Source organism: Dama dama, chromosome 17 (genome assembly GCF_033118175.1).
Source record: "Dama dama isolate Ldn47 chromosome 17, ASM3311817v1, whole genome shotgun sequence".
Lineage (NCBI taxonomy): Eukaryota > Metazoa > Chordata > Mammalia > Artiodactyla > Cervidae > Dama > Dama dama.
In genome coordinates, this window is record NC_083697.1 from 43,278,965 (window position 1) to 43,292,445 (window position 13,481).

Genomic DNA, 13,481 nt, shown 5'->3' on the forward strand with positions numbered 1-13,481 from the left:
AGCCAGACATCCTGGAATGTGAAGTCAAGTGGGCCTTAGGAAGCATCACTACGAACAAAGCTAGTGGAAGTGATGGAATTCCAGTTGAGCTATTTCAAATCCTGCAAGATGCTGCTGTGAAAGTGCTGCACTCAATATGCCAGCAAATTTGGAAAATTCAGCAGTGGTCACTGGAAAAGGTCAGTTTTCATTTGAATCCCTAAGAAAGGCAATGCCAAAGAATGCTCAAACTACTGCACAACTGTACTCATCTCACACACTAGTAAAGTAATGCTTAAAATTCTCCAAGCCAGGCTTTGGCAATACATGAACCGTGAACTTCCAGATGTTCAATCTGGTTTTAGAAAAGGCAGAGAAACCAGAGATCAAATTGCCAACATCCGCTAGATCACTGAAAAAGCAAGCGAGTTCCAGAAAAACATATATTTCTGCTTTACTGACTATGTCAAAGCCTTTGACTGTGTGGATCACAATAAACTGTGGAAAATTCTGAAAGAGATGGGAATACCAGACTGCCTGACCTGCCTCTTCAGAAATCTGTATGCAGGTCAGGAGGCAACAGTTAGAACTGGACATGGAACAACAGACTGGTTCCAAATAGGAAAAGGAGTACATCAAGGCTGTATATTGTCACCCTGCTTATTTAACTTATATGCAGAGTACATCATGAGAAACGCTGGGCTGGAAGAAGCACAAGCTGGAATCAAGATTGCCAGGAGAAATATCAATAACCTCAGATATGCAGATGACACCACCCTTATGGCAAAAAGCAAAGAACTAAAGAGCCTCTTGATGAAAGTGAAGGAGGAGAGTGAAAAAGTTGGCTTAAATCTCAACATTCAGTTAACTAAGATCATGGCATCCAGTTCCATCACTTCATGGCAAATAGATAGGAAAACAGTGAGAAACTTTATTTTTGGGGGCCACAAAAATCACTACAGATGGTGACTGCGGCCATGAAATTAAAAGACATTTGCTCCTTGGAAGGAGAGTTATGACCAACCTAGACAGCATATTAAAAAGCAAAGACATTACTTTGTCAACAAAGGTCTGTCTAGTCAAGGTTATGGTTTCTCCAGTAGTCATGTATGGCTGTGAGAGTTGGATTATAAGCTTTTGAACTGTGGTGCTGGAGAAGACTCTTGAGAGTCCCTTGGACTGCAAGGAGATCCAACCAGTCCATTCTAAAGATCAGTCCTGAGTGTTCATTGGAAGGACTGATGTTGAAGCCAATACTTTGGCCACCTCATGCGAAGAGCTGACTCATTTGAAAAGACCCTGATGCTGGGAAAGATTGAAGACAGGAGGAGAAGGGGACGACAGAGGATGAGATGGTTGGATGGTATCACCGACTCAATGGACATGAATTTGAGTAAACTCCAGGAGTTGGTGATGGACAGGGAGGCCTGGCATGCTGCAGTCCACAGGATCGCCAGACACAACTGAGCGACTGAACTGAACTTTGCATTAGAACAGCAGAGTTGAGTAGTTGTAATAAAGACCATATGGCCCACAAGGTCTAAAATGTTTACATCTAGCCCTTTACAAAAAAAGACTGCAACTCCTTCTTTCAATCAATCCTTTTAAATGTAGTCATTTCAGGGGACTGGAGGGACGCTCTGAGCATGTGCAGAGCGGCTCGGCAGCGGCTGCCTCGGCCGGAGGCTGGGCCCGGGTGCTGATGCGAGTCGCCGTTCGGCCTCCGCCTAGCGTGGTCTGCCGTCCTTAAAATTTTAAAAAAATAAAAAATAAATGTAGTCATTTCAGATTCTTCAAATCAAAATTAATTGCTCTAAGCAGAAACATTACTTTGCCAACAAAGGTCCATCTAGTTAAGGCTATGGTTTTTCAGTGGTCATGTATGGATGTGAGAGTGGGACTATAAAGAAAGTTGAGTGCTGAAGAATTGATGCTTTCAAACTATGGTGTTGGAGAAGACTCTTGAGAGTCCCTTGGACTGCAAGGAGATCCAACCAGTCCATCCTAAAGGAGATCAGGCCTGGGTGTTCATTGGAAGGACTGATGTTGAAGCTGAAACTGAAACTCCAATACTTTGGCCACCTGATGCAAAGAGCTGACTCATCTGAAAAGACCCTGATGCTGGGAAAGATTGAGGGCAGGAGGAGGAGGGGACGACAGAGGATGAGATGGTTGGATGGCATCACCGACTCGATGGACATGGGTTTGGGTGGACTCTGGGAGTTGGTGATGGACAGGGAGGCCTGGCGTGCTGTGGTTCATGGGGTCGCAAAGATTCGGACATGATGAGCGACTGAACTGAACTGAATTCTAGCTTTCTATTATGCCAACTCTAATACTTAACATCCCTCAAAACTGTAATTTCTTGAAAAGCAAATAATTCCTAGTATAGAAATTAGTCTTTATATCCAACTCACAATTCCCACCTCGCCCAATACTTTAGGGGAAGTACTCTTGGAGCTTTCGCCTTTTTTCCTACCCCTTATTCATCCTACCAAAGGAAAGAAGAATGACTAGTATTGGCAGCATCCTGATAGTTGTTCCTAGCAGAATGCATTAATGTTTTAAAGGTCATTTTTCATGCATGTCCAAGCCTACCACTCATCCTGCCTAAATGGTCCAATGTATCAATAGACAAACCACAGGTAACAGGTAGTAAAGCCTCCTTGTTTATTAGAAGAGGCCTGCAGCTCCAGCTGCTTTGTCGTTGATAGGTTGGCAAGTTCAGTTCAGAGTGATACTGTCTTAATTTTGGCCTCAGTTACAAGCCAGGTTCTTCAATACAACCTTACCATCTACAAAGTTAACACTTTGATTCCTGATTCTTGAGTCTATTTCCAATTCTGAACCTAGTTTAGGAAGAATCATAGAATTACACTACAATTAACTGACACACAGTAGGACTCAAGATATTCGATGACTGACAACAGTAAGTTAACTGGAAAAAAAATCTTTCTTTTAAAAAGTATAACACACTAATATTACACATATTAAGTTGATGAACTTACTTAGGAAAATATGTTTTGAAGGAAATATGAGAGTTCACACTCAATGATTCAAACCAAGTCTATTATATTTATTTAATTATCTCTGAATATTTTGTAGCTATCAAGTCTCAGCTTAATTAACACATAAAGCAATCATGGATATTATCAATTCAGAAAAGTATTCTCCACCTTATTATCCATCTATGAAACAAACGTCCCTAAAGCCCAGTTCAGTTCAGTAGCTCAGTCATGTTTGACTCCTTGCAACCCCATGGAATGCAACACACCATGTTTCCCTGTCCATCAGCAACTCCCTTCCAATTACTGCTCCATTCATATGTTCTCCCTCAATGTACCTTCTCAAATGTTTTCTCTTCTTACATACATCTTAAATACATTCTAACCTATTACAATACAGCTTCCATTCCCACCACTCTGCTTAAATTTATCCAGTCAAGGTCACCAAGAACTCCATGCTGCCAAAAACAATGTACACTTCCCTGTTTAATGGTACTCGACATCTCATCAACACATAACAATCTCTCCTTATTGTAACACTCTTCTCTCCTCTTAGATTTGGTAATACCATCTCTCCTGGTTTTTGTACTCAGCCAACAGTTTTACTTTACAGTGCAAAAGTCCAGTGGTCTTACCTTGAGACTCCTCTTCCTCCATCCAAAGAGTGTTAAGATTCCTTAAGATGTAATACCAAGTACTCTACTCCCCTCTAGTAATACTATCTCTTGCCCTTAGGTGGTCTCATTCATTTCCACAGATTTATATGTCATCTTTATGCTGCTAATTCCTTAATTTATATCAATTAGTCCAGAAACCACTACTACATAGTATTATAGCACTTTTCATAAAAACCAAAAATAGTGAAGCTTTAAGGACAGATACTATCCTAGTTTCACAGATATCTATCTGTGAAAAGTAAAATGACTTGTGCCTAAGGTTAGAACTTGTTCATTCAGTCGTGTCCAACTCTTTGCAACGCCATGACTACAATAAGCCAGGATTCCCTGTCCTTCACTATCTCCTGGAATTTGCTCAAACTCATATCCATTTAGCCGATGATGCCACCTAACCATCTCATCCTCTGTCGCTCTCTTCTTCTCCTGCCTTCAATCTTCCCCAAGAATTGGCTCTTCCCATCAGGTGGCCAAAGTATTGGAACTTTAGTTCAGTTCAGTCGCTCAGTCGTGTCCAAATCTTTGCGACCCCGTGAACCACAGCACGCCAGGCCTCCCTGTCCATCACCAACTCACGGACTTTACCCAAACTCATGCTCATCAAGTCAGTGATGCCATCCAATCATCTCATCCTCTATCGTCCCCTTCTCCTCCTGCCCTCAATCTTTCCCAGCATCAGGGTCTTTTCAAATAAGTTAGCTCTTCGCATCAGGTGGCCAAAGTATTGAAGTTTCAGCTTCAACATCAGTCCCTCCAATGAACTCTCAGGACTGATCTCCTTTAGGATGGACTCGCTGGATCTCCATGCAGTCCAAGGGACTCTCAAGAGTCTTTTCCAACACCACAGTTCAAAAGCATCAATTCTTCAGGGCTCAGGTTTCTTTACAGTCCAACTCTCACATCCATACATGACCACTGGAAAAATCTTAGCTTTCACTATACGGACCTTTGTTGACAAAGTAATATCTCTGCTTTTTAATATGCTGTCTAGGTTGGTCATAACTTTCCTTCCAAGGACTAAGCGTCTTTTAATTTCATGGCTGCAGTCACCATCTGCATAAAACCAAACTCATATCCCAAAAAATATGGAACCCAAAAAATAAAGTTAGCCACTGTTTCCCCATCTGTTTGCCATGAAGTGATGGGACCGAATGCCATGGTCTTCGTTTTCTGAATGTTGAGTTAAGCCAACTTTTTCACTCTCCTCTTTCACTTTCATCAAAAGGCTCTTTAGTTCTTCTTTACTTTCTGCCATAAGGGTGGTGTCATCTGCATATCTGAAGTTATTTGACATTTCTCCCAGCAATCTTGATTCCAGCTTGTGCTTCATCTAACCCAGCGTTTCTCATGATGTACTCTGCATCTAAGTTAAATAAGCAGGGTGACAATACACAGCCTTGACATACTCCTTTTCCTATCTGGAACCAGTGGTAGATGCTAAAAAGAACTGTGTTTTTTCAATTCTTAATCCTTTTTTACCTTTTGCAGATTTAGCCCTTGGTCCTTAAACTGTTTCCTAGTTTACTATTTAAATATGAAGACTACTGGATGAAGTTATTTTCCTACATACACACCTTACATATAGCCATCAGAAAAGAACTACCCAGTTTGAGATTAACAGAGAAAGGTCTCAAACTTGTTTTTCAATAAATGCTTTAGAAAAGACTCTAGGATACAACTGAATTTTAAAGGTGACTGAGGATGCAGGGTGGCTGTTATGATTAATAAGATACTCAAGAGTTTGGGGCAATGTGTACAAAACAGAACTAAAAAATCGATGAAAGTGGCGGGGCTGTCTAAAGAAGTGAGCCAAACAGGAAAGAAGTCTGATGGACTATGATCAACTAACTTGTATTTGATGAAAAAAGACACATAGGAGATACCACTGCTTTGTAAACTACAAAAATCAAAGTAGTTATTCCAAATAATGATTTACATATAGGCTGTAAACTAAGGTGAAGGACAGTAAATCAGCTATGCAGCTACTGGCATAAATTAGACTCTCATCTGAACCTGCCCAAGTGTTTGACTTCATCAGAAAAAACAAAATCCAAAAGGATGTTGTAAAGAAAATAGTAATAACTTAGTAACAGATTAAGGTAAAAACAAAGAAAAACAAAGAAGCAAATATAAGTAAGCAGAATAGGATTGTTGCCGATGAGTGGGAAAACTATATGAAAGGCAAGAAGATACAGAAAAGTAAGTTGTAAGTTGTTTTCTAGAAAACATAAAAAGTCTCAAAACAAATTTTTATTTAGCTTTAATTAAGAGCAAAGCAGCATTCTTCAAATACAAATATGGCATTATTTTGTTACCTTAATTAGTTTCCTAATGGCAGTAGTAGGTTGGTCTGGGCCTATTCACATTGTCTTTCCTATATTCTGTGGTGAATAAAACAGACACACACACAGACACACACACACAAAGGAATATTAGCCAAAGGAAAAAGGAACTCTAAACCTCAATAATACATGTTATAATTGGAAAAACTGGAATAACCAAAAAGAAAGAAGAAACTGTATATCCAAAAATCTACATGCTGTTGGTTGCTCCTCCCAAGACTGCACTGTGGTAGAAGAAATAAAAACCAGGATTGAAAGACAAGTCAGAGGAGCATGGAGAACACATAATAGCTACTTATGGTGACGTAACAGGAACTTACCACAGTACCCAGCCAAACAGGGAGGGGGGTACACACGTGTAGCCAGCTCAGGGAAGTAGCATGGACAGGAAGAGACAGCAAGCACCACACAGAAAGAAGGATATGTAGAGTATGCTCACACTGGCACACAGCCTGTTTCTAACATCTGCAAATACATAAAATTCATATATTGCTTGAACCCAAGGATGGCAGAACTTCCAGGTATACAATAATGGAAGAGTACATAGAATTTCAAATTTTACATGCAAAATTCACAGTAAGCCTATTTTACAGAGAAATTTGGATATGTGTCTTTACCACCCAACTACTCATGATCATCACAGATTCCGCTTGCCTGATACATATTAGATAGTGGTATAATTCACATCTTTTTTAAAGAATAAAATAAATGCTATTTGAAAAAATAGTTTTAGGGTCAAAGTTTTCGGGTAGTTGACCCATTCATACCAGTTCTCATCTAATCCAGATTTCTACATAAATCTTCTCTTCTGGGATTTACATAGCAATAGTGACAAGATGAAGCAGAAGTTAGTGGAAAAATAAAGGAGTAGAAGACAAGAAGCGCCCAGAAAGAAGTGTCAAGTTGATTATGTAGAACTATATTTCCCTGGACTGTCCCATCTTTAAGTGTAATAGCTCTATGAAGTACTCCTATAACTTCTTCAGAGGTTAAAAATAGAGGAAGATAGTATCTTCTGACCCTGACTGTGGTTGGGAGCAGGTAGTTTGCAAGAAAGTTCACTCTGCAAGCACTTGCCGAGTGCAGAGCTCTAAGACAGTGACATGGTTAACAGGAAGGGTACAGAGATTAGGTACCAACAAAGAGTAAGTTCAAGATGATTTAGTACGATACAGGCTTTTTAAAAATGAATTTAAACTAATTTCTTGTATTTAGTTAACTATGAAGCCAAAATATTCCTTAGAATGTAGAATGGCATCAAACATCTTTTGCTCTCCTTACATATAAAAAGCAAAGACCAAGCCAAGTGACTATACTGTGATTCTTAAACTCCACGACTATGGCTCAAGAATATCCTGGAACATAGATCTTTTAAGCCCTTACTATCTTCTTCTTTAACATGACTCAGGATTTTTTCATTGTTCATTGGCATTCCCACCAGAAAGAATCTATTGGCAAAAACATAAAGCTCAAAGCTGCTAATAACCAGTATAACTCAATAACAATAATAGGCAGTTTAGGGCATGCTTTCTATGGCAGACATACTAACATATCAATAGGATTAATTTTCAAACAACTGTTATTACCTTTAATTTGTGGGTAAGGGACTGAAGTACAGAAAGATTAAGTAACTTGTAGGTGGTAACTGGTAGGTGGTTAACATAATTCAAACAGAGATAGTCTAGCTCCAGAGTCTATATTCCCATTTGCTATATTACAGTGTTCAAACAAAAGACATGAGGAATAAAAGATTTGGGGAAAGCTATCAGAAAGCTATAGTATCAACAGAAGTGAATAAGTGATTACCTTGATTACTCAGGTAATCAAGACTTTGCTGGAGTCACTCTAAAAACTGTGCTGTCCAATGTGGTAGCCATTTGCCGCCAAAGACTACTAAGCATCTGAAATGTAATCAGTCCAACTTGAGATATAATAACTGATTTCAAAGACTTAACATTTTAAAAAGAATGTAAACTAATTCAACAATTTTATATGGGCTAATTTAAAATATTTTTAATATACTGGGCAAAATCAAACATGCCATTTAAATGTGGCTACTAGAAAACTATTTCTACTGGGACAACGATGCTATGTTGGAAATATGCTGGAGTTTATAGAATAATTCTAATCAAATCTTGTTTTACTGTTGTAACCTTAAAGAAATCAGTTACACTGATCATTAACTTCTGTATCATAAAATAGGGCTTAACAACAGTCCTGACACCTCCTGTTCACATTTTGGTATCTAAATCAATTTTCCACTAAAAAGAACCTAAAACTCCTTGGAAAAATGGCTGATGTCAGGGCTGGAACAAGTAAAGTACAAGATAAACCTGGAATATGTTGTTTGGGAAGAAAGAAGTGCTCAAAAATAATCATTGGGCAGGGAGGGGTTGGGGAAATATGTGGTTTGTCAAAAAACACTGGAACCAGCTTGCTGAGGCTCCCACTGGCCAAACCAAGGACAACCTGGAAATCAAAATAATGACAGCAATGGATTTAACCACTGAATAAAGTAATAATCAATGAGTTCATTCTGATGAAAATAACAAAATAAAGGAAGAGAGAGGAAAGACTGCTTTATGACAGAGTATCAACTACTAGCCACAGAACAAAAAATCATGAATGGATGTTAAAACTTGTGGGTAAGTTTTATGAGACTATGTAAATATCCTATTCTGCAAAGTATTTTCCCATCAATTACAAATTAATTACAAAAGCACAAACAGTACCTTTTAGGGAGAAATAGGGAGAAGACCACATTAACCAAACTTTCAAAGGTACCATCGCCAACATTGGGACAAACCAACATCATGAACCTTAATATACGAGGTATTAAGAAGGACAGAAGATATTCCTGCCAAAAATGCATAACCAATCTAATCATGAGGAAACAACTGACAAATTCAAATTGAGGGACATTAGACAAAATAACTGTCCTGTACTTTTCAAAAATGTCAAGGTCAAGAAATACAAGAAAGGCTGAGGAAATGTTCCAGATTTAAAGAGACTAAAGAAATATGACAACCAAATTCAATGTATGATCCTGGCTGGGGGAAAAGGCTATAAAATAAAATTGATAAAACATGAACATGAATTATGAATTCAGTAATAGTATTATTAAAGTATGTCAATGTTATATTTCCTGGTTTTAATAACTATACTATGGTTAGGCAAGACAATGTACTTGGTTTTAGGAAGTATATAACTGAAGAATTTAGGGATAAAGAGGCATCATGTCTCCAAATCACCTTTGAACGGTCCAGAAAAAAAAAAAAAAAAGATATAAATAGATGACAGGGCAAGAACGATAAAGCAAATACTGCAAAATGTAATACAATTCCTGAATGTGAGGAAGGATATAGAGGAGTCCCTTGTACTATTCTTTCAACTTTTCTTGTAAACATGAGATTATATCAAAATTAAAAGTTAAAACAAAACAAAAAACTTGCCTCATTTCCCAGATCAAATATCCTAATAGACTATACAAGTCCTGATAAAGTTTAAAAATATATTAATGCATTTCTTTAATCCTAGACTTGACTTTGCTTTAAATCTTATGACTTATCAGATACTAATTATGTATCTCATACAATCCAGGAGTAAATCTGTTATCACTCAATATCATGCTGAGTACTAGGATACTACTAATTATACCCAACAAGCACTCAAACATTTGTTAGATGAACCTACTTAAAAGTTAGCACAGTATAGGACGATTGCAGAAAAAACAAAAAAAATCAAATTGTAAAAAGCATCATATTGTATATAATGATACTGTGACACAGAGCTTACAGAACTCCTCAATTCTAAAAAAAGAAATACTATGATTAAATCACAGAGTAGCTATAAATCTAACATAAAGAGATGAGTTCCACAAATTGAGAAAGGTAAACAATATTTTCCATATCAAGAATTAAACACCTTAGCTAACTACAAGCAGTTACGACAAGTAAAATGGACTTTTTGCCCATAAAATTAGAACATTAATATTTTTTTTTAGTGAAAAAGATTGAAGATTTAGGCTAAGAACTGAGATTTTAAAATATCACTATTATTTCAATACTAATTTGCTGTACAGCCTTGAGACACTGCTTACAATTTCCATACCTCATTTAAAAAAAGCCTTGTACATCATTTTCTTCCCCAAAGGCAGACAGGATATTTTATAAAATGTCAATAAGAGCACTAAATATTCAATATGGAAGTACACATATATTCACACACATATACACAGGCACAGTAAAAAGAATACAGTTTCTTTGCGAACATGTTTACAAATAGCAAAACGCAACTTAAAAGTTACACAAATGCATTCAATCTCAATTCATACTATGAATAGGTGCTTCACACATAAGACTACTGAAAAAACCCAATCAACCAGTGTTTACCCTGCTTAAGAGTTTTATCGTTTATTTAAAAAACAACCATGATAAAAACAAAGTAGGAGATGGATCTTCTTAGGTCTCCTGAGTAGGACTGGGGCTGTGGGAAGTAATTCTCAAATATAGTTAGGGCTTAGGGGAAAAAAAAAAATTTCCTTTCAAATATCGTACAAGTGAATATAGTGACTGCATACAGCATTAACACACAGCATTAACCCAATTTTCAACGTCTTCTAATCCTACTAAAGTATCCAAGTAGGTAAGACAGGAAGATATCCTGTTTCCCTTTTCCATCAAATTCAATTAATTTTGCGATTAACAAAAATTCGACTATTTTTCAAAAACATATTTTTGTGAGACAAAGTGATACTTAATGCAACTAAACAAGCAAGATGAGAAAAACAAAAAGCCAAAGTATACTAAAATATAAAAATTGTCCAAAGACATCGTCAAATAACTGTGCCTCGGCAAAACTTAACACAGTATCTCGAGCCGGTATTACAATGCTACCATCCTGCCTGACTCTAACTGAACAACTCAACAGTTTTCAAACAGGTTGTCAGTGGGAGAGATCTTTACATAAGCAATTATAAAAACAGGGTCCATTTTGTATTCGGGAGGCATTAGCAACACTTCGCTTAAAATTTTACATAAAAATACGATGAGGTTCTTTTTCACATTTTTTAAAGCAAAATCACTTATGACTACTTGACTAAAGCTATTTCCTAGAACGTTTCCTTAGATGAGAACAAAACATATAAAGGGTAAAACTGTGACTTGCTTAAACATAACTTAAATGTCCCTAATCAGAGCAACCTTCCTTCTGGTATGTTTTCCTATACCCACCGTACTCCGCAGTGCACATTTCTGTGTTAAGTTGTACTAGTTTCTTACCACGATCTCCTTTTCACTACTGAAAAACAAGATCTTCAAGCGCTAACTAAACAAATCTAAGGGGAGTGGGGGGAGGGAAAGGGGCGCGAGGTGGCGCAAGAACAGATGGAAACAAGGTAGCTGTTTTCTTAGGGAACTAAGGTTTCCTTCCTCAACTCCCAAAGCCAAGGTTTAATCGCCAGTTGAGCAAGGTGCTGCCACTATCCACTCCTTAGACAATGCAACCTTCCCTCCACCTCTTCTCATACTCTCCAACCCATCAACCCCTTCCAAAACAAACACAACACACCCCATCCCACAACCCGCGTTATCCCCTCAGTGCCCACTCAACCAACCTGCTGGATAACAGCTCCACGTACACGTCTCACTCAGACAAAAAAGCAACGGCGGCAAGGCGGCGAGATCCCACCACCTCACGCCACCCCCGAGGAACCCGCAGAATGACAGTCCGGAGCCCAGAAGTTTGAAGCAAAACGATTCCCACCCAACCAAAAAGAAAGACGAAATTGCAGAAGGGGATGCGAGGTGGGGAGAGCGATGTGCATGTCTGTGCAGGGAAGGGTCCATCACATGACAGTAAAAGAAGACCCGAGTCTTCGGGGCGTCCGTGAGGAGAAAAGGGGGGGGGGGTTGCCGTCGCCATGGCAACACCCCCTCTCAGTCCAGACTTCCAAAGAGGGAGGAAGAACTTCAAATCCCAACCGTCAGCGCTCGAGCGGCTCCTTCTTAAAGGGGTACACACAGCGCCGCCGCCGCCGAGCACGAGAGGGCAGAGTTGGGCACCCCCGCCCCTCGGGCGACGCCCCCGCCGCCCCTCGCCCCCAGCGGGCCCACCCTAGATACCAGCCCCGCGAGCGCCCGAGGGTCGCTCAGGTCCCGGTCCCCGGAGCTCGGCTGCGTCCGCCAGCCCGGTCCCCGGCGGCAGAAGGGGGTGTGTGTGCGCCCGGCGGGGGCGCGGACCAGCCCGCCTTCCTCCCGTCGGCTCTGCCCGCCGGCTCCCCTCCGCCCAGGCGCCGACCCGCCGGCCAGCTTCCTCCCTATTGACAGGGCTGACGGTGAGCTGCGAGGGGCGCCGACGAGTTTCGGGGAGAGCGCAAGCGAGCCGTTTCCTCGGGGGCTCGGCGAGCGGGTCCTAACTAACAGTTCCAGGGGAGCCCAAGAGCAAAGAAGGAGAATGAGCGCGGACCGCGCCGGGCGAAGAGCCCCCAGACAAAAGGCGAGCGCCGGAGCCGCCGCGCCGCCGCTCCCATCTCGCTCCCCCATTGAACTGACCCGAACGGAAGATTCAACTAAACCCCTCAGCCACAAACTCCTCGGGCTGCGGCAGTCGTCGCCGCGCGGAGCCGGGGCTCCGGCCCGTGTCTCTCTTACCTACACAGTGCATGAGGCGGTGGCGCCAAGAGTCGAGTTCCCGCCGGAATCCTCTCCTCTCCGCCGCGCACCGAGGGCTCCGGCACTGAGCGGCGGCGGCGGCGGCGGCGGCAGCAGCGGCGGCGGCAGCGGCCATTCTCTCTCTTCCCTTGTCCATCTGCGTCCCGCGTCACGCGCCCTCATTTACATACGAGCGGCGCAGGCACGAGGCAGGGGCGCGAGCCCTCGGCGCGAGCCCCGGAGCGCGCGCCCCCCGGAGGGGGGTTGATTGACACGTGTCACACTACCTTCCCTCTGCCCTTCCCTCCCCCTCCCATCGCTCCCTCTGGGAGAGGCGGGGAGGGAGCGTAAGGAGAAGGAAGCAACCTGCCGCTTCCGCTGACCCCGCCTCCCCATCTACTCCCCTCTCTCCCCTCCCCCCGGAGTTTACTCAAGCAAGCCATACTGCTCCCGCCGCCCGCGAAAACCCTGAGCAGCAGCGAGAGGCTCGGAGCCTGGCCAGGAACCGGCGCGCTAATGGAGCAGACTAGCAATGCCTTCCTTCTGCCTTCGCACCGCGACTCCGGACGCCCGGAGACTTCACTTCCCAGGCCCCTTTGCGCTGGGGTTCCGAAGCGGAGATTGCCGTCTCGGCGCGATGCATGCCGGTTCTTGCAGTCCAGTAGAGACGGGCACTTTTCGGTCTTTGCACACTTGGGACTGCTGCCCGGCCTTAGACTTCTCAGCTCCGCGCGGCTTGTGGGTTTAGCGCCCAGAACAATGCACTGCGAGAGTTGCAGGGTCTGACCCAACCGCCCTAACTTCCTTAGAATTCGTGATAGAAGGGCAGTG

At 41.7% G+C, this 13,481-nt stretch overlaps 1 protein-coding gene across 11 annotated transcripts in view; it reads right to left on the reverse strand.

Annotated features, from left to right (window-relative positions):
* The window catches only part of LCORL (ligand dependent nuclear receptor corepressor like), a 167,578-nt gene extending 154,619 nt beyond the window's left edge, over positions 1–12,959 (reverse strand). For 3 of the 11 annotated variants that reach the window (XM_061164458.1, XM_061164456.1, XM_061164459.1), the window contains exon 1: positions 12,651–12,959. In XM_061164458.1, coding sequence (XP_061020441.1) covers positions 12,651–12,807 — 157 coding nt within the window. In that variant the 5' untranslated portion in view covers positions 12,808–12,959. Of the gene's footprint in view, positions 1–11,614; positions 11,758–12,650 lie in introns of those variants that run through there. The other 8 variants (XM_061164448.1, XM_061164453.1, XM_061164454.1 and 5 more) reach the window with 8 other exon arrangements.
* Positions 12,960–13,481: the final 522 nt, after the last annotated feature.